Source organism: Melanostigma gelatinosum (genome assembly GCF_949748355.1).
Source record: "Melanostigma gelatinosum genome assembly, chromosome: 20".
In the NCBI taxonomy this organism is placed as follows: Eukaryota; Metazoa; Chordata; class Actinopteri; order Perciformes; family Zoarcidae; genus Melanostigma; species Melanostigma gelatinosum.
This window is the reverse complement of record NC_136653.1, coordinates 6503045-6525124: the sequence shown is the minus strand read 5'-3', so window position 1 is coordinate 6525124 and position 22080 is coordinate 6503045. Positions and strand designations below refer to the sequence as shown.

The 22080-nt window shown below is 44.3% G+C and overlaps 1 protein-coding gene across 1 annotated transcript in view; it reads left to right on the top strand.

The window, feature by feature from the left end:
- Positions 1-20684, top strand: part of LOC306794289 (retinal-specific phospholipid-transporting ATPase ABCA4-like) — a gene marked incomplete at both ends in the record, with an annotated part of 46835 nt that extends 26151 nt beyond the window's left edge. Inside the window, 33 exon segments of the mRNA XM_079292328.1 lie at positions 4-57; positions 656-833; positions 934-1065; positions 1183-1322; positions 1486-1623; positions 2630-2808; positions 3051-3153; positions 3812-4017; positions 4425-4479; positions 5708-5883; positions 6164-6288; positions 6407-6505; positions 6600-6789; positions 7006-7100; positions 7435-7467; positions 7679-7784; positions 7916-7981; positions 7983-7994; positions 8143-8312; positions 8498-8675; positions 8796-8911; positions 14449-14596; positions 14684-14807; positions 17263-17392; positions 17572-17692; positions 17797-17859; positions 17957-18063; positions 18175-18316; positions 18807-18941; positions 19078-19181; positions 19264-19356; positions 19513-19762; positions 20565-20684. Coding sequence (XP_079148454.1) covers positions 4-57; positions 656-833; positions 934-1065; positions 1183-1322; positions 1486-1623; positions 2630-2808; positions 3051-3153; positions 3812-4017; positions 4425-4479; positions 5708-5883; positions 6164-6288; positions 6407-6505; positions 6600-6789; positions 7006-7100; positions 7435-7467; positions 7679-7784; positions 7916-7981; positions 7983-7994; positions 8143-8312; positions 8498-8675; positions 8796-8911; positions 14449-14596; positions 14684-14807; positions 17263-17392; positions 17572-17692; positions 17797-17859; positions 17957-18063; positions 18175-18316; positions 18807-18941; positions 19078-19181; positions 19264-19356; positions 19513-19762; positions 20565-20684 — 4088 coding nt within the window.
- Positions 20685-22080: the final 1396 nt, after the last annotated feature.

Here is a 22080-nt window from a genome sequence, read left to right as displayed (position 1 = left end):
AAGACAACAGCAAACTGGAGAACCAGAACCAGAACAAAGACGGTGTGTACAAAGCTGGTGCTGTTAAATTCATAACCACATCACTTCCTGTGAGAGCTGCATTGTACCCCAGGGTAGAATAGATGCACAGTTATATCACAATTTCATTATTGCACATTACAGCTGCATTTTATTGCCTATCAGCATCTCTGCTTGATTCTGAAAAAGCAATTACAGCATTCTTCCATATATAATTCATTACATAATGTATTGATTATGTAGATGTAATATCTCTCCAAGCAAACACTTTATCTCACTTGGGATTGAAGCCCTCTCTCTGTTTGCTCTCACTTTCCCTCTCTGCCAGTCAGAGTCATTGTGTGGGAACTCAGTGTCCTTGTGTGTGTGTTTGCACTTGCTGGTATATGTGAACACACATACTGTTAACTTCTCAGATTCATGCTTCGTTAATAAGTGATTGAAACTTTTCTTTTAACTGTTATGGCATTCCAGTCCCCTGATCTCATTTGTGTCTTTCATAAACATTTGTGAGATCAAATTCGATTTTTTTAAACTTTCACAAAAGGGAAAGACCTATGATATGTAGACGCGATTGTCACTTTTTGCAATATGGTTTGGTTGTGGTCGGTTATCTGGTTGTCTTTGCTTTATGCAGGTCAGCCATTCTTTGAAGCAGAGCCAGCTGACCTGGTGAAGGGTGTCTGTATCCAGAACCTGGTCAAGGTGTTCGGCGGTAGCTCCACACTGGCCGTGGATGGCCTTAGCATCAGCTTTTATGAGAGCCAGATTACTGCCATTCTGGGCCAAAATGGTGCTGGGAAGACCACCACCATGTATGTCACACATATGCATACTCGCAGACAATAACTGTAAGAGCTGAACATTTTTAAAGTAGTCTTCATTTACTTCTCTCTTTCTGTCTCCTCATCCTAGGTCCATCTTGACCGGTATGTTCCCTCCCACCTTAGGGACAGCCACCATCTATGGCAAGGACATCCGCACAGACATGGACAACATCCGTCTGTCTCTGGGAATGTGCCCTCAATACAACATCCTTTTTCAGCAGTATGTAACTCTCAACACATTGTGATAAAAAAAAACATGCTTGCTGTGTGTCGTTTACACAATTCTATTGTTGTAACTGAATTATTATTTGCCCATCTTTCATTTGTTTTCTGTCAGCATGACTGTAGCAGAACATATCCTCTTCTACTCGCTGTTGAAAGGCCGTCCAATAGCAGAGGCCCAGGAGGAAGTGCAGAACATGCTGCAGGATCTGGGTCTTCCCCACAAGAGAGATGAACTGACCCAGAACCTCTCAGGTCTGTAAAGATGCTTCTTCATCAAAACAGCTGCATCCTGATGTGCAGGATGCTGGTGTATGAACAGTTGTATGTACAAATGTATTCATGCTGACTACCACGCAAACCACACACACACACAATGATATGAGCGCTGTTAGTACTTTATGATGTTCTAATTCAGGGGGCATGCAGAGGAAGTTATCTGTTGCCTTGGCGTTTGTTGGTGGGGCCAAGGTGGTGATCCTGGATGAGCCCACTTCAGGGGTGGACCCATACTCCAGGCGCTCCATTTGGGACCTGCTGCTCAAATACCGTGCAGGTAAGACTGATCCTTGCTGGCTAGAAGAAGGTATAGAACCCTAATGTCATGGTGCTGTGGAGGCCTTGCCCCCTCAGATAGACACACACAAGTGTTTTCCAATCCCAAAAGACAAAAAACTGTTTCAGTTTTTCCTTAAAATCGCCAACTTTAACTGTCTTATATTATGCTCTATATGAAATCATTATGCACTTACAGTTAGATGCCAAATGTGTTGTGACTTGCCATGGACACCATCCATCTTTTAAAAATAGGTTGCAGTTCATAATGCTATTGTGTTATTTGGATTATTTAAAATATTTTCAAAAGTTTGAGTTCATTTTTGTCCCATTAACACAATGGTGTATCTGAAATAAATGGCTAAATGGTGTCTGGCAGGAAAATAGATAATTAAGTGATTGTCATTTCTTCGATATTAGTATAATATTCTTACCTTCTGATTATGAATTAGGTGGCATTATCAGGTTTCCTTGCCGACTACTTTTAAACCTTGCATATAAACCGATTAGAAGAGATCTGGGGTGAAAATAATTATCAACAAAGTAGCAGTGTAGCTTTCCATGCTATATTACATAACATGTTGAGCTGAGATGATGAACAAACCTGACAGGTTTGTCTAGTCAGGCCAAAAATAGTTCAACCTGGGTCATGCACTGAACATCGCATCATTGATGACACTGTCGACAACATGTCTGACAGCTCTTCCACTAAAACTGATCTCTAAAAATGTTCTGAACTTAATCTGTTACGTACACAATAAAATACTCTGTCTTAAAATTGTGAAAGATGCGTTCAGTTGAACTATAGCAATTATGTCATATATTCTTTGGCCTGGTCTGAATTTAAGATACTACATTCAGGCCAGCTCAGCTGCCTTTAATCTTGATGATCTGGATTGAGCTAAAAAAGAAAGATTGTCCAAAATCAGAATCATCAAACATCTATCCTTCTTTCATGTGTCTCTATTTACCCGTTCCTCATCATCCCTCTCTGTCTCATGTTGCAGGGCGCACAGTGATCATGTCCACCCACCACATGGATGAAGCTGACCTGCTCAGTGACAGGGTGGCTATCATGTCTCAGGGCCGCCTCTACTGCTGCGGTTCCCCCATCTTTCTCAAGAACTGTTTTGGCGCTGGCTTCTACCTCACTCTTGTACGACGAATAAAAGACAATACTCCAAAGGTGCGAGCTTGGAGCTTTGTGTGTGTTTTTGTGCATTAGGTTTTAAATGGTCCAGAGTGGTAGCTTTAGAAGTAGAATGATGCATTTGGGTTGACGATGTAGTTATTATAGTGCTAGAATTTAATTATTATTTGGCTAGAAGAGTATATGAAACAGCATTTAGTGATTTGTATGTTAATGAGTCCAGAAATACATGAGTATATACAATATATTATGGTTTCTGATACCATTTGGTCCTGCAGGCCAGCTGTGATCGTACAGATGATTGCGCCTGTACATGTTCAAAGTGTTCAAAGTTTAAAGTGGACCAGGAAGAGAGCCAGCCTCAAGACAGACAGATGGATGGTAGGTTCAATTATTTTGTTTTTGTAATTGTAGAGATCACTGTGTTATGCCAAGTTGATGTCAATCTCCTTAAACCTGTTTTTAGTCTTGACAACTTCTAAATGAATTGTGCAACAATCCTACTCCTTTGTCTCTTTTGCACTGGATTGTAGTCAGTCTACTTACTGTAACTGCTGTCGTCATACCTAGAAACACCTACTGACTGTACTCAATGTACTACTGTAGACCTTTTAAAGCTCAACATCAGTTTTGCTCAACCAATGCTGTATTGTTTTTGCTGCTTTGTCTGTCAAAGCACTTTGTGAACTCTCTTTTTAAAGGTGTTATGGGAAAATAGCACAACAAAGGTGCTATTGAAATAAAGTTATTATAATTATTATTATTATTAATAATGTAATGGGTTTTTCTTCATTCACTGCTGTGATTTTGGACACTTCATTTTCTCACACCACATTTTTACTCGTCACCTGTCAGTTGTCAGATATTCTGTTTTCTTAGTTGCATCTTTTTACTAACAGTGTTGGTGCGGCCTGCTTAACATTTTCATTATAAGAGAGGTAAAGGGCAGGCAATAAGATATTAAACTCAACAATCAAAGCCATTAATGTGTCATGGAAGTTGAAGTTCAGCAAAATCATTCCCTACCTCTCATCTCCAGGTAACATGGAAAACATCACAGCCCTGATCCACCATCACGTGCCAGAGGCTCGTCTCATCGAGGCCATTGGCCAGGAGCTGACCTACTTGCTGCCAAACCGAAACTTCCAGCCCAGGGCCTACGCTAGCCTCTTCAGGGAGCTGGAGGAAACACTGGTGGACATTGGCCTCAGCAGCTTTGGTGTGTCTGACACATCGCTGGAGGAGGTGCATGCAAATAATAACAAATGAAATGGGAGCAGCTGTAGTAATCACACTGCGTTGTATTTAAAAACTACATGCAATTGTGATTCATTAGGAAAATGAAAAAAGGTTATTAATGTTTATAACTTTTACACTTTAGTCCCAGGAATAAAAAAAACGAGGCAATAGATCAAACTGACAATTACTGCCCCTGAATAACACAGATTATGATTTATATTACAAATACAAACTATTATGTATTTTTTCTGCTTAACGGCAATTTGATAGCAAGGAGAGTTTTATTGGGACAATCTGTCATACTTCCTGACATTCACCTTTACAGTGATTAGGTTCCGTTACATGAGGCTTTGTAGTGAAGAGCATCTGTTAATCTTGGATCCTGACAACTAAAATAAGCTATTTCTTTGTAGATTTTCCTAAAGGTCACTGGTAATGGGAATGCAACCAACAGGAAATGTATACCAGGTAAAAAAAAAAAAATCTTCAAAGTTTTTGTAGCACTTTTCCTTAAGTTGTCTTTCTCGTGCTGTTGATTTGTGTGTCTGAATGTATAGGTGTAGCTCTCGTAGCCCCCTAATGTGGACTACATCCTTTGTTTTCCATTCTCGAACTTTCTTAGACAAGAAATCATTGCGACAGATCTGTCGAGCTAGTCTCTGTGGATTCAACAGAGTGGCAGTTGATATGGAACCACCAAAAGGTGACATTCAGCTTTTAGCTAACAGCTCTGGACAAATGCTGTTGTGGGAAAAGCAAATTGATATACGTGATTGAAGAGGGTTTACAGAACATAATGTATCATAAAATGAAACCATTCAACCTTCCTTCGTTGAAAAACAAGAAAAAGTGAAGGTCAATTTAGAATTTTTCACTTTTGCAAATGCCCTCTAATTTCAACTTGCAAGTGTTCGATCAGAAGATTGATAGCACTCGCATGTCTTTGCAGTAAATATGATGATACAGCCAGTAGCTGCTTAGTTTAGCCACCGACTGTTAGCTGGTATAGTTCTTTCCTTAATCTCAGCATAAAACTGGTTATGTATTGTAAAGTTATTATTCCCAAAAAATGCACCCTGTAAAGGTACAACGTAACGGTTCTGCACTTCTTTTTGTTGTTGTTGAATGCATTTGACAAACGCAATATAACAAAATGAGTAAGAGCTGCTGGCAGGCAGTTTTTTGGGATTACCTTTCAATAGAGCACGGCCAGCTGTTTTCTCCTGCTTCCAGTCTTTGTGCTAAGCTAAGATAACCGACTGCTGGCACTAGCTTCATATCTATTGTACAAACACAATGTGCAATCAATCTTTTCATCGAACCCACCGCAAGAAAATGAATGAGCATATTTCCCAAAATGTCAAACTATTGCTTTTAAACATTCTTTAATTCATTCCTGAAAACATGTTTTGACAAATGTGTTTTTCCTGACAACAGTGTAATGCAGATAACTTATGCTTGGTGATGTAGGCTATTCATCATAAATATATATTTAGTTCCGGAGCGTTCGCTGGCACACTTGTAACATGTTAAGATGATGAACCGCATCCCTGAGGTTAGTAGAACACTGCTGGTGAATGCTTTTTGATCACTAGTCACACAAGTCGTGCTTGGCTTGCTGGCTGGCCTCTTTAATATAGCATGTACAATCCCTGTGCAAGTAAGACTGCAACTTGACTTGAGCTCTATATTCCAGAGACAGATGGGGCTTTGCACACCAATGGCCAGGGCCCGTGTGATGTCCCAGAAGGTACTGCAGGCAGGGGATCCCACCACGTCAGAGGCCTGTGTCTCACCATCAAACAGTTCTTTGCTCTGCTGATCAAGAGGTTGCATCACGCAACACGCTCCTACAAAGACTTCTTTGCCCAGGTAACCTTACTATAATTGATCAAACCATGGTCCAGCACTGTAAGTAATCTTGATAGCATTTCATGTTTTAAGAGTTGCTATATGGGATGTTGTACTTGTATTTACTGGAATAATATCTAAATTTGAAAAAATAGGCTGGTAATGGTGTATAAGCATAGTTACTTGCCGTATTATATTTTGTTCAGTTTGAGTTGAATATTCAACTACCAGGGCCTTGATCCTAATCAGAGTTGCATATTTTGTCTGTTTTTTATGGCGGTTATGCATCTGTCGTTGGTAGATTGTGCTACCAGCCAGTTTTGTTTTCCTGGCACTGACCTTCACGCTGATCGTTCCACCTTTCGGAGAGTATCAAAGTCTGACTCTCAGTCCCTGGATGTATGGGAGACAGTATACCTTCTTCAGGTGGGAATAATGGACATGAGGTCACCTAGCACTATTTAGCTGTTATGAGGAGACAATACTTTCTATTGAATTGGACAAAAATGTTTCCAGATACACCTTCTGATTTTGTCCATTGCAGTAATGAGCGTCCTACGGATGCTCAGATGAGATACTTTGGTGAGGTGCTGTTGAACAATCCTGGCTTTGGGACTCGTTGCATGGCGGATGAACCACTGGAGTGAGTATCCCTCATAACTTTAGATCATGTTTTACCCAGACTATGCTCTTTGCTGTCTTGTTTAACTACATCAGTCATTTTCTCCCACTGGTAGAGATTTCCCATGTAACAACATCACCACGGAGTGGGAGATGCCCCTGATAAACCCTGTCCTAATAGATATGCTGGCCAGCCCAAAATGGAACTTCCTCCGACCATCTCCAAACTGTCAGTGCAGCACACCCAGGAAACTCACCATGCTCCCCGTGTGTCCTGCAGGAGCTGGAGGCCTGCCACCTCCACAGGTAGGTGGTTGGCTCACTAATATTGAAAACGGCCACAATAAACGTATATACAGACACACACATACACACAGACACACACTATCAAACCTTGCAGTGCACTATTACATTCTGTATTGTGCATTGAACCTCTGTATCGGGAATCATACATTTGGAGGTCCACCATTGCTGATGAGTTTCTCATATTAAATATACATTGAGCGTTATTTGGTGTATTAGAGGATCCAGTCAACAGGAGATGTTCTCATGGACCTAACAGGCAGAAACATCTCTGACTACCTGGTGAAGACATACCCCAGCCTCATCAGAACAAGGTATGAGATTCTGCTCACCGATTCAAAAGGAAGAACTTACTCTCTTGTCCAAAAAGTAAATACTGAATGCAAACTGAGATGAAATGCATGTCAATACTTTATCACAAATCACATATTTACTATACATTCTCTCCTCCATATTGATCTTAACTCTTAGAATGTTGAAATAATTTATAGTCGCATAAAAAGAGAAAAACTATCATTCTATGACATCAAAGGTTTATCCAAGATGTGACTATGTAAGAAAAATGTACAGTATTGTTAATGTGAAACAAAAGTCTTCATTTCAGTAGTTAAAGTATTTTTGTAAAGTTGAAATGTTTATCTCTTTCAGCTTGAAGAGCAAATATTGGGTGAACGAACAAAGGTAATTTCACGTTTTTATCTAGCTTTATTGTCTGATTACAGTTGGGTCCAAATAGGGATATTTTATAAGCATTTTGAAATATATTACATGGACAGATGTGTTATGTGTGGTGGTTCAGTGCTCCCTCCAGTGGTTGTTATAGTCTGGTACAGCTTTGGGCTTGAGTAGCTGTAGCTGTAGATGTCAGCAGGGTTTGCTCTGTGATGTCCAGGTATGGAGGTATATCAGTGGGAGGACGGCTTCCTGTTTTAGAGCTGCAGCCAAAGACCATCCAGGATCTAGCAGCACAGCTGGGACGACTGCTCAATGTTACTGGGGTATGGCTTTAAAATGCAAAATGATCTGTATGCGTATGTCTTTGTGCACTTTTATCCTGGTCTCTCTGTGTTCATCACCTGGCTTTTCTGTGATTTGATTTTGGAATTGGGCCTTCAATTGTTGGTTGCAGGGTAATTGCTCCAAACAAACGTTGAAGGACATAGGGGTATTCCTCCGGTACATGGAGACTCAAGACCAGTCCAGTCAAGGTCAGTCCAATAAAGCCTCACCATCAGGATGAAACCTGCATCACTGTGATCCATCTGCCTCATTGACTGTTCATCATTTTCTCAAAAGTAAATGATATAGTTAATGTCTGTGTTATTAACATCATACATTTATTTCATCTTTCAACAGGTCTGGTACAACAATAAGGGCTGGCATGCCATGGTTTCTTTCATGAACGTGGCCAACAACGCCATCCTCCGTACAAACCTGCCCAAAGGAGCTAACCTGGACGAATATGGAATCACTGCCATCAACCACCCTCTCAACCTCACCAAGGAGCAGCTCTCTGAGATCACTGTGTAAGTGACCAATGGCTGGACATGTATCCAATTACATTTCAAAATCTGAAACTTTTCCAGGAGATTGCAAGGAAAAGTAAGGAGTTTCTAATAAGTAGTGTCACATGGGTGTGACACCTATAGATTAGCTCAGAGTGATCCAGTCAGTTTAAAAAAAGAAATTGTCCTCTGTCCTTTCCCCCCAGCCTGACCACCTCAGTGGATGCAGTGGTGGCCATCTGTGTCATCTTTGCCATGTCCTTCGTTCCAGCCAGCTTTGTCCTCTATTTAATTCAGGAGAGGGTCACCCAGGCCAAACACCTGCAGTTTGTCAGTGGTGTCAGTCCATTGGTTTACTGGATGGCCAACTTCCTCTGGGACATGGTACAGTGACCCTATTACATGAAACAATGATGTTTTATAAGAACAACCAAGGTAAAGACACCCACATGTCAAAAGGCTTTCTGCTCTTCATGAGCGTTGTTTTTATTGTTGTTTCTCCAGTTGAATTACTCCATCAGTGCAGCGATGGTGGTGGAAATATTCATCTTTTTTGATAAGAAGTGCTACACCTCTCCAACCAATCTCCAACCACTTATTTCCCTGCTTATGCTTTATGGGTAGGTATTTGTCTTTCGAAAGCTCTAACTGTATTTGTTCAGTCAAAAGGATGTACAATGGGGCCAAACTATAAAGCTGAATTAAAATATCCTAGCCTTGCTTCTATGTTTACACTGTCGATAACCTTTGTCAATAAATATTGCATATTTTGTGCCAATGTGCAATATTTTCACATTCTTGTCATTTAGAAAAGCAACATAATTAAATGTCTCTAAGCTTCAGCATTTTCCTCTGTTAGCTTTACTGGGTCTGTTCTATTTAGAAATATTGTCAAAAATCAAGAACAAATGATCTTTCCATTTAAATTAAATTTAAAGCCGAATGCTTGAATTGATTCTGCAACAACTGGCTGATTTTTACAACGAGGTAATACAGGATTTACTACCTTTTTTCTTTCTGTTCCCACAATGATCAGTTGTTTGACTGGCTTGATTGGTTCTGGACGCATGGATATTTTCAGATGCCTCTCTTAAACACATATTTTTCACCATCCAGCCTTAATGTGAGCTAATGTCATCGCCGGATTTTTGTTACTGTTGTATTGACTGGGAAAGGACTGTATATTTATACTGTGGTTCATTAAAAGTTGTGGCCACCAGGGGGCATCGATCAGAATGCACTCCAGACAAGATGTTCCTTTTGAGAGGTTTACTGACGATAGTCAAACAAGCAATTGTGTGTGGTTCTGAAACAGACATACATGAAATAATAATTAGTAAATACCTCTATACAACATTGGTTTCTAATTAGGACATACAGGGACAGAATACAGGCCGTGATAAACAGGTCCGGGACTCCTACAGCCACCAATTAGCAAACAAGGAACGAGCGACTAACTATCAGAATAGATTGCCGTGCAAATGACACAATATTGTAGGTGCGTGGAAACAAACAAGGAGGCGAGTATTCCCTTTGGCTGCACCATGTGGCCGTTTATTTCCATCCATAAAAAACATCCACACATTCACTTCCTGCCACCCTTTAACCCCCCCTGTCACCAGGGTTACGCCTCTTTCCTTAAAGGGGCCCCGTGAATTTGGTTGTTCCCTACATGCGCCCCCCCAGAATTCACTAACTCCCGAGATTAGTCCCAACCATTAACGTCTCGGGGCCCGGATCAACCGACCAGCCCGACTCCGTGTCTCTGGGGCCTGAGGCAGGACCACCGTTGAAGGCCCCCTCCGGGTCTTATCGTGCTGAGGTGGGAGGGCCCGAGGCCGCCCCCGCCGTGGGGGTTCAGCCAACCGTACCGGTTGGTCCAGGTCCAGATGTGCTGGTTTAAGGCGGTCAACCGACACGTATTCCAGCTTGCCGCCCATGTCGACCTTGCAGGTTTTGTCTCCGGTCTCCAGCACCTGAAACGGCCCGACGTAGGGGGGTTGAAAGGGTCCACGGTGGCCGTCCTGGCGAACGAACACATACTCTGCTGACCTGAGGCTGGACAGGACGTATGACTGTGGAAGGCCGTGCTGTGACGTGGGCACTGGTTTGAACAGCCTGGCTTTTTCCAGGAGCGTTTCCCGCTGCTGGGTCGCAGATCAGGGGCCTGTGATTTTGGGGATAAACTCCCCCGGGACCCGCAGTGGCTGTCCATAAACCAGCTCAGCCGATGAAGCTTGCAGATCGTCTTTGGGGGCTGTCCTAAGCCCCAACATGACCCACGGAAGCCTGTCCACCCAACTGCTGTCTTTGAGGCTGGCACGGAGAGCAGCTTTCATCGACCAGTGGAACCGCTCGCATTAACCATTAGCCTGCGGGTGGTAGGCGGTAGTGTGGTGGAGCTTCACCCCTAGGCTTCCTGCCACTGCATTCCACAGCTCTGATGTAAACTGTGGGCCTCGGTCCGAGGAAACGTCAGCTGGGGCTCCGAACCTCGCGACCCAAGCCTGAATAAACGCCCGAGCCACCTCATCCGCCGTTGTTGATGACAACGGGATAGCTTCTGGCCAACGAGTGGTTCGGTCTACCATCGTGAGGAGATGTGTGAAACCACGGGATGGGGGCAAAGGTCCTACCAAGTCCACATTTACGTGATCGAACCTCCTTTCTGGAACCGAAAACTGTGCTAAAGTGGTCTTTATGTGACGGTGCACCTTGGAGCACTGGAACACCACACAAGTCCCGGCCCACTTCCGTATATCTTTCTTCAGCCCATGCCAGACGAACTTTGCTGAGACCAACTTCTGCGACGCCCTCTTGCCGGGGTGCGACAGGCCATGAATAGCACCAAAAACCTGCTGTCTCCATTCATCGGGAACAACCGGCCATGTCTGGCCTGTGGAGACGTCACACAGGAGCGTAACGCCAGTTTCGCCAAACGGAACCTCCTCCAACCGCAGTCCCGTAACTGCCGTCCTCAACTCCTGGACGCCCGGGTCTGTAATTTGATCCTCTGCCATCTTGTTATAGTCCAAGCCTAACTGGACAGCCCCTGTGACAGCCCTGGAGAGACAGTCTGCGACCAGGTTTTCCTTGCCTACTACATGCTGTAGATCCGTGGTAAACTCTGAAGGAGAGCTGCCGCTGCTGGCGCGCAGACCATGGTTCGGTGCTCTTACTCATGGCAAACGTCAGTGGCTTGTGATCCACAAACGCAGTGAACGGCCGAGCCTCCAGCAGGAACCGGAAATGCCGAATGGCCAGAAAGAGGCCGAGGAGCTCCCGATCGCACGTGCTGTATTTCCGCTCATTAGGCCGCAACTGTCGACTGAAAAAAGCCAGCGGTTGCCACGCCCCTTTCACCCACTGCTCGTGCACCACGCCCACCGCATAGTCCGAAGCGTCCGTGGTGATGGCAATCGGAGCCTTAGGTGATGGGTGTGCCAGCATTGTTGCATTTGCCAGAGCTGTTTTCGCATCAAAAAACGCAAGTTCCCTCTCTTCAGTCCAGTCCACAAGCAGTTTGATAGCCTTGCCTTTCAGGGCTTCGTACAGGGGCCGCATCACTTGCGCTGCTCGGGGAATAAAGCGATGGTAAAAGTTCACCATGCCTAAAAACTCCTGCAGGGCCCTCACCGTGAGTGGGCGTGTAAAGTTAGTCACTGCCTCCACCTTTGCCGGGAGGGGAAGCGCCCCGTCCTTTGTGATGCGGTGTCCCAGAAAGTCAATGGTGGTCAACCCAAACTGGCACTTAGCCGGGTTGATGATCAACCCGTGCTGGCTGAGTCGCTCAAATAGAGTCCGGAGGTGAGACCTATGCTCCGCTCTTGATGAACTGGCCACCAGGATGTCATCCCGGTAGACGAACAGGAAAGGCAGGTCCCTCAGCACCGTGTCCATTAGACGCTGGAACGTCTGCGCTGCATTTTTTAGGCCAAACGGCATCCTCAAGAACTCAAACAGGCCGAATGGAGTGATCAACGCAGTCTTGGGAATGTCCAGCGGGTGAACGGGCACTTGATGGTAACCTCGTACCAGGTCCACTTTCGAAAACACCACACTATCCGACAAGTGGGTAGAAAAGTCTTGAATATGTGGAACCGGATAGCGGTCCGGGATCGTTGCATCGTTGAGCCGGCGCTAATCTCCACACGGGTGCCACCCGCCCCCTGGCTTCGGGCCATGTGCAGGGGTGAAGCCCAGGGACTGTCGGAGCGGCGAATGATGCCCAGGCGCTCCATGTTTTCCAACTCTATCTTGGCGATGGTGAGCTTTGCTGGATCTAGGCGCCGGGCCCGGGCATGTACCGGTGGGCCGGTGGTAGAGATGTGATGCTCCACCCCATGCTTGACCGTGGAGGAGGAGAAGGTGGGCTGCGAGAGGTCTGGGAACTTGGCCAGCAGACGCAGAAACTCATCAGCCGCTGCAAGCATGTTAGTCAACCTGGTAGAGCCAGCTCCACTTAGTGTACATGGGTAAGAGCAAAAAGTCACAGCATTTATCAGGCGGCGGCCCTTGACGTCCACCAATAGTCCATAAGCGCATAGGAAATCCGCGCCAAGCAGGGGAATGGCAATTTTGGCAGTAACAAAGTCCCAGCTGAAACGCTGCCCCATAAAACACAGCTCCAGGCACCGTGTCCCAAAAGTGCGTATGGGGGTACCGTTCGTGGCTTCCAGTGGGGGGCCCTGCCCGTTTGTCAGCATGTCCACCCGCGATGCAGGCACAATGCTCCTCTGCGCCTCCGTGTCGCAGAGAAAGTGCCGCCCGGAAACGTCGTCCCTGATGAACAGCAGCCTGCCTTCCCAACCGACGCTCATGGCAGTCACTGAGCGCCGGCCCTGGAATTTCCTGTCCTGCCGAAACTGCATGGTGAACGCCACCTTGTGGCCCAAACCTTGCATGGTAATAGCACAGGCCAGTAGCTCCCTGCCGTTGGCTCGCTGCTGCTGCTGCTGCTGCGGGGACAATCGTTGTCTCCCCCGGCCACGCCGTGGCTTGGGCCGGCCTCACCGCGGCCGTGTAGCTTTGTTGGCCCGCCAGAAAGAACTTATCGGCCTCCTCGGCCAACTCCCGACAATCGGTAATCCTGGTGTTGGCTAAAGCGGCCCGCACCTGCAGCGGGAGCTGCTGCAGAAAAGTTCCGTAAACAGGAACTCCGGCTCGTGTTTACCTAGCAGAGCTAACATTTTGTCCATTAGCTCCGACGGCTTGCTGTCGCCGAGGCCATTCAGAGCAAGCAACCGGCGAGCCCACTCAGAGTCCGAAAGCCCGAAAATGTTCAACAGCCGGTCTTTCAGGGTATTGTACTTATCCTTCTCTGGAGGATTTTCCAGAATGCTCACCACTCTGCTTGCTGTCGAACTGCCGAGAGCCGCCACAACATAATAATATTTCGTCGCGTCCGCTGAAATGTCTCTGAGGGCGAACTGTGCCTCAGTTTGGGCGAACCACACCGCCGCTTCCATCCATAAAAAACATCCACACATTCACTTCCTGCCACCCTTTAACCCCCCCTGTCACCAGGGTTACGCCCCGTGAATTCGGTCGTTCCCTACAATATAACACTTATAACTACATTAGACGAACACCAAACTTTACATCTACTTACTGGTTGTTTGCACGCACACAGTCTTGAGAGTCAAACTCCGAACAGCAACATAAACGAATCTATTTACAGACACGGCCGTCATTTCGCGCCGCCTGGCTCGTTCAAGCCTTTTCACTTCCTTCACGCCGTTAATAATAGTCCGCGAGCAGCTGACTCTTCCGCAACGGGCGTTGTGCGGTTCCTGCTCCGCTGCTTCTCCGCAACCCGTCTGAGGTCGTCCTTCGTCACAGTTACACTCCATTGGGTCACGTTTACACCAAAGCTCACGATAGCTACCGACACACCCAGCCCAGTGCCTGCAACAGTCAAAATATCAGCTTTGATATATGCTATAAAATCTATACTTTTACACTGCACATGCATATGTTTACATGGTAGAAAATTTGCATCCTGTTTTTTAAAATTTCTTTTACAGTCATGCTCAAAGCTGGTTTGCAAAAAACAAGTGTGTCTAGTATATTGTGTAGGGAATAACTGGTGTCTGGTTTTAGATCATGATGTTCATTGTGCTTAACTGATGTTCTTTTTGATCTCTTTCTCTTTTAGATGGTCTGTGACACCCATGATGTACCCGATGTCCTTCATATTCAGTGTCCCCAGCACAGCCTACGTCTCTTTGTCATGTATCAACCTCTTCATTGGCATCAACAGCAGTGCCCTCACCTTCATCCTGGACCTTTTTGAGAGCACCACAGTAAGACCACAGGGCGTGTCTCTGTAAATCCCATCTCCCATGCCTCTTCCATATCACCACATCATCCTAATTTGGATTTCTGTTCAGGCTCTGTACAAGTTGAACCAGCTGTTAAAGGCTGTGCTGCTCATCTTCCCCCATTACTGCCTGGGCCGAGGTCTCATAGACATGGCCATGAACCAGGCTGTTACTGATATCTACGCTCGTTTTGGTAAGTACGCACAGCTACTTTTACACCTCACAGACCAGCCTCCAGCTGTCCGCCACCATCTCAACACTGTGAATGAATGTTGGGTCACTGGCTGCATCACAAATCTGATTGCGTACAACTGCAGAGTTGTCGCACTCAAGACTCCACTTTTGCACCAAACGCTCTGCAACAGATTATGTAACGGTGAAGAATAACTCTTGGAAGTTGAAAGGACTAGATATGAATTACTACAATACAATTACAATCACCAATTTGACTGAAAGATATATTCAAGATAAACTATTCTAAGATTGTATTGAAACGTCATTATGTAAATGAAAAAGTGTGAAAGCGTGACTGAAAGGTATGTTATGTGTTTTGTTGGGCTCTGGCCTATGGCTTAAACATGTGCTGTGGACAAAGAGAATCGGGCCTTCACTGTTTCAAGCACAGGTCTCATCCTGACTTGTAGTTTGATGAGAACAAGCCTCCTCTGGGTGAAATTTCACACTCAGGTGTGAATTCCCCCTCCCCCCCAAAAAACCATGGTAACCGCTGCAGTCTCATTGGCCGAAGGCCAGGAGACCCCAGGACCCCTGTGGTTCAGCCGATGTTCTATAAAACTGTTTTTAGTTCACACTTCTATGCTTTTCCCCCTTCGACCTCGGTTGAGTTAGGGAGCACACACCGCTCTCTTCGCCCGGACCCCCCCCCTGTCCAGGCCACAGAGAATCCAGCTTTTCCCGTCGACCTCCGTCGAACAGGGAGCACACCACGCTCTCTTCGCTCGGACACCCCCCGTCCAGGCCACAGAAGGACCAACTTTCCCCGCCAGCGCAACGCTGGCCACGAGGAAACAACGGCCCTCAAACCCTCAAACCCTGTCAGGTCACGAGCCGTTTTGCTGGACGAAACGACAGTGTTCCACTTTGAGTACGGCTCCACCAGCCCGCGAGACGAACCCGCATCAGCGATCCGTTCTCCGCTTTTCTTTTTATTTTGTGCACAAACCGGCACAGAGGAGCCCGACGAAGCCTCGCTCCTCTCGTGACCGAGGATTCCCGGCAAGACGCGCAGACACGTCGTCTCATCCGAAGTTAACTGTTCTCCCTGCAGCGAGTACAGACCGGACCTGCGTTTGCTCCAGAGCCACGCCAACGGACCGAAGCCGCACCAGCAAACGCCGTGCGACACACAGCGCCCGCTGCAAAGCCGCGCTGCAAGCAGCTCCCCCCCTGTCCCCCTTCCCGACGAGGAAGACGGACCACTTTGCTCACGAACCCTTCAACGTTGCAACGAAGCATCTACAAGTAAGATTCTTGGCATTTGGGCATAGCTTAGCTTAAATTAACTTAAGTTTAATTCAGGCCATTCATTTATATGTTGATATTCCCGTGATTTTGTGTGTTTAAGACTGTCGCGTGATATTGAGGTATTACGCAATCATTACGGAGCAGAGAAGCTCCGCTGTATTTGTGTATCAACTATGACTGTTTCTTTATTTGATTTATTTTCATTCATTGTCTTCCACTCCGGGTGGAAGTTCTCTTTTCATTAACTCGACTCGGTGAGTGAGCTGAGGTGCGTGGTTTATCACGGCATAAGTTACCGGCAGTTCAAAGACGACAGCGGTATATTTATGCATGATAGAACCAGCAAGCAGGCTCCCTACCACATCGCACGCCGAAGCGTGATTCACTTCGAGTTCTTGCTCCTTTTTTCTCTTTCCTCCTTTCACGAAACACACACACACACAGCTCCTAGTTCTACCCCTGGGGAACCTCGTTCAAACGAGCCTCACATCACGTGCTGCCCAGGCACACGTGAATTACATACAGCAGCCTAACTGCCATTTTGGTCCGCGTCACTCGACTCCGCCATCTTTGTAGTTTTTAGCTGTAGTTCTTAAGGCCCCTCCCCTTTGGCCAGCGTCACTCGACACCGCCATCTTTGTAGTCTTTAGCGTAGCTGTAAGACTCCTTCCTGTTCACCCACAGACCCACACACACACATACACATACACACAGACATACACCCTCATCCATTTTATTCATTCTTTAGTTTAGGCATATAAAATTGTATGATAACGTTTGTTGGTTGCAATATTAATTGATTTGATCATTTATTATTTTGATTCAATAAACTCTGTTATACTTTCAGGAGCAGTCGTCTGTGATTACTTGTGCATATGTATTTGATAAGACTGTATGTAGTAGCCTGTGCTCGAACTTAAAACCCTTCACTGTCACTGAATGTATAGTCATACGCAGACTATTGACATTATGAGTGACTACTAATTATGAGACTTAGTTTTATCGTTTGGTTATTGGTCCCTGTTCGCAGGGTGGTGCCCCGTTTATATTAATAATCATTAATAATTGTTACATACATCAATAATTCTATTGATGTCAAGAATTCAGTTTCTTAAATGCTGATAACCCAAACACGCTCCTTTAGTTCCCAACAGTTTCATCAGGTGAGGACTACAGTCCAGACCCCTATAACTGGGACTTTATTGGGAAGAACCTATTTTGCATGGCTGTTGAGGGATTTGTCTATTTCATCCTCAACATTTTGTTCCAGTATCGCTTCTTCATGGATCACTGTTAAGTGTAGTAGTGCTTGGATTAAGAAACAACATTTGCCAGATGTACTTAAGTAATTGCTCCTTCAAAATTACAATGTGTGTAATAAAATTCCAAGATAACACATTCTAATTGTGATGTGACTGCTGCATAGAATGACTTGAAGTTGATTCACTGGACTTTAATTCTTCTATTGGCAGGATATCAGATCGCCCAAAGCCTCCTATTGTGGACGAAGATGTAGATGTGGCAGAGGAAAGAGAGCGACTCCATAGGAGTGAAAAAACAAATGACATTTTTCGCATACGAGACCTATCTAAGGTGAGACATTTGTCTTTGGACAAAATGCTAAAATGTATGATCAAAAAAAAGATTTCACACCAAAGAATAGACTTGCATTTTTTCTTTTCATCTCGCCTTACTAGACATACATAGGAACAATCATCCCTGCAGTGGACCAAATCTGTGTTGCAGTATCACCTGGAGAGGTTTGTGTGGTTAAACCGCTGCAATTTACTCCACAGAGGAAGCATTCTGGTCACTTCATTATTCATCTATCATGTTTTCTCTCTTAACCCTCTGCAGTGTTTTGGTCTACTTTGGGTGAATGGAGCAGGGAAGACCACAACATTTAAAATGTTGACTGGAGACATTGATGTCACCTCAGGAGCCGCATCAGTTGCTGGTCACAGGTTAGTAATATATTATTTTTACATATAGCAACTAACAAATTGATAGACATTTTGATGCTTGTAATCAGCATTCTCTTTGTTTACTGCAAGTGTTTTCCACTAAATCTTCAGCATTTTATCCAACATCCTTGACGTCCACCAGAACATGGGATACTGTCCACAGTTTGATGCCATAGATGAGCTGCTGACAGGTAGAGAACATCTGCACCTCTACGCCCGCCTCCGTGGAGTTCCTGAGTCGGAGATCAGCCAGGTGAGATGCAGCTTTTGCCAGGATATACCAGTTGTACAGAGCACTGTGAAATGATTAATGTGATGACTTGATTAATGTGATGACTTGTTAACTATTGGGCACCCCTTGTGATTATGTCAATCAAAAAGACGAATACAACAGGTGATATTTTTATTTGCATTGCAGGCAGAGTAAAGTAGCACATCCTTTCACTGTAAGCATTCAGAAAAAATTAGCCGGTCTGATAAAGAGAGGAGCGTCGGGGGGGGCATTAAAGCAGCAATATAATTTCAATAATGCCTAGATTTGGACAGAGGAGAGATACCAGCAATCAGCCATTATGATCAGCTCGTCATAATGTAATACTGTCGTTCAAAGAATGCAACAAGTCCCGGTAGAAATCTTGTGTATTTGGAAACGACATAGTGTGCATAGTGTCGTCTAAATCCATACATCTGACACATTTGGTTTGTGCAACAGGAGGCACTTACAGTATCCTCCTCATGCTCAGGTTGCAGAGTGGGCCATCCGGAAGCTGGGTCTGTCAGAGTATGTAGGCCAAAGTGCTGGAACCTACAGTGGAGGCAACAGGAGGAAACTCTCCACAGCCATCGCCATGATAGGCTGCCCTGCACTGGTGCTGCTGGTGAGGCGCACCCTTATGACAGTGCTTGGTTTGGATTTGAGGTTTAGGATGGGGAACGGGGATAGGTGATAGACAAGATGCTAGATGTTTCTGTGTGTAAGTTAATGCATTTGTTGTTACTATTACTGTGTATTAGGATGAGCCCACAACAGGTATGGACCCTCTGTCCAGACGCTTTCTGTGGAACTCCATCATGAGTGTTATCCAGGATAGGCGAGCTGTGGTTCTCACCTCACACAGGTAAACTCTCTGGTGTGGGTGTTTGACTGTGTGTGTGTGCATGCACATTTATGAGCTCTAATTTCGCCATCTGTCTTTACAGTATGGAGGAATGTGAGGCGCTGTGTACCCGCTTAGCAATTATGGTTAATGGATCCTTTAAGTGTTTGGGAAGCATTCAGCAGCTTAAGTACAAGTAAGTGATTTGACTTCATCACGTATCAAATTTCTAAATATATTTAAATTTCTGTAACATTCATGAAACAATTAAACACAAATCCAATCATATTAGCATTCTACAAAATTGCCGATTTTTGATTTTTTCTTTTGTGTCACATCAATGTCAACGTAGGTTTGGTGATGGCTACGTGGTGACCATGAAGATCAGGGCAGCTAAGCCCGGGTGTGCTCCAGATCTGAACCCTGGTGAAGCCTTCATGGAGAGCACCTTCCCTGGCTGCATCCAGAGAGAGAAACACTACAATACTCTACAGTACAAGATCCCCTCCTCCTCCCTCGGGAGGGTCTTTCAAATGGTCCTTGCTAACAAAGACAAGCTCAAGATAGAGGACTACTCAGTGTCACAGACCACCCTTGACCAGGTAAATACATATAGGAAAACATGACGGATTATGAAATGGGAATTGAACAGGGGTTTACATTTATTCCTTTCACACTTATTTCAGGATGATCAGATGGCTAAGTTTAAAACCAGTCAAATTAGTCAAATTGTGAATAACTCACTATTTCTTTACTTTTAGCCGGGCTAACCTGGCTCTACGCATTTAGCTGAAACACAGCTATGCCGAAATACAGCCTCACAGATCCACTTGTTTTTTGATTAGCTCTTTTACTTGATAGATATTGAGAATTTCTCATTATACGTCATCTTCCAACTTCGTTCAAACAAATCTTGCTACGTCGGCAACAGGCATGACCGGACGCATTATGTTTTGGGGTTGTCCGTCCGGTCTTGTCCCGTTAACATAATATCTGAGAATAAGTGGAACTTCTTCAAATTTGGCACAAACATCCACCTGGACTCGAGGATGAACTGATTACATTTGGTTGGTCAAAGGCCACTGTGAAGCCAAACAACTAAAGTAAACAAAGGCTTGAATATCTTTGAATATTTCTCACTGAAGCTTCAAAGCCCTCAATATGGTATTAGGTACAGTAGTTATGTCATAAAATACCAATTTAAAGTGTCATAAAACTGCCGTACTATATTTGATGTTATCAAATTGTTAATAATGTTAATGTAAATAATAATAAAAAATCATTAAAAAGTCATATCATAAAAACGTCATAGTATAGTATTTCATAAACAATGTCATAATATAGTATATCATACAAATATTATAGTATAGCTTGATCCTAATGTTTCTCTGTACTTACTTGTAGGTGTTTGTGAATTTCGCCAAGCAACAGTCAAGAGAGGATGACACCATTGTGTTGCATCCAAAAGCTGCTGGAGCACAGCGATATATAGAAGCCACACCCTTCAAGTCTTTGGAGAAGTGAACTTATCTCAATGAGCCCAATTGGAAGACTTTCTTTGGTTTTCAATTCATTTTAGAAGCCGCTCTGTTGAAAGAATGCGCCTGACGCAGTATGTATGTGTGCTTCCAAGGACTGAAAGTTAGTTGGCAAAACTTTCTCCTCAAATGAAACAAAGTAGAAGATTCTCGACAGTGTCATCATGATGTCCTGCCTGGTAGAGACAAGCGACTAGTGCATGATCAGTTTGGGGATCCTAAAAACCCAGAGGATGAACAGGTTTTCTCATCTGCATTTGGAGGAGCCTTTGGAATGGGTCAGTCTTTGTTGATCTATTGTGTGGTGTTAGGCCTTGAAAGGCAGTCTGTGAATGAGGCAGCAAATGGGACATGACACATGTCATGTCTGACTGATGATTCGACATGTGGCAATACTTTGCTTTTCTAGTAACTGGGGTTAGTGGGCTTTGAACTTGGAAAGTGTGGAGCATTTGTGTGCCTGCTATATGTTCCACATTCTGCTCACCTTGTTGGCCTTGCAAACTAAATGAAACAGCTCGAGATTTACGACCATGACTTTGATTGATGACATCTCATAAAAGTTACATATTGGGTTTTAATGGGAATGTGAAGAAAGCATAGGTCCTGTGTGTTTTTTGCTTCAGTTGCCAAGCAAGATAATTGTTGCCTTCTGTAGATGGGTGTAATAAGCACTCAGAGAAGCATAGTCAAAGCACTTTATTGAGGCAGCTTTAACTGAAGCTTCATAATTCTTACGAAGATGTTCTGCTAGTGCAATACAACTAATGATTTTGACAAAGTCCTCCTGCTATGCAATCATTTTGATATTGTGTGATATTTTCTTGCCACCAATGTCTTTTGAGTCAATGCGCTTTATCATGTATATGTTTTAGCCTTGATCTGCATTCCACCAACACCTGGTGTCATTGCACAAAAGTGATGTTTCTGAGAGGAGCATCACGTCAAATAAAGTAAATATTTTCCGGACGATGTGGGCCTTTTTTCTTAAGACTTTCTGTTTGATTTCTTTTACAGGAAAATTGCTTGAGATTACTCACATTCACATTTGTACAAAACAGTTTTTGACAGTTTAATAAAACCTGAGATTAGACAGTAAGGGCCGAAGAACAACAGCAATTATCACAGATTCTTTGATAAGCCCTCTACACATTAATGACAGAAGTTACACTTCTACAGTATAGTTTCCTTTTCTCTGAAGAACACAATCTGAGATGTATGGTGGCTTAATATTTGCATAATTAAATGTCTGCTTTATCAGCTTACCTCCTGAGAGCTTAAAAGTGATGTTGCACTTTCAATTGGATGCCATGACTTTTAAATTCTAATCTGTTAGATTGCTCGGACAGGCACTTCATTATGACCTAGAGTATGTTTTATTT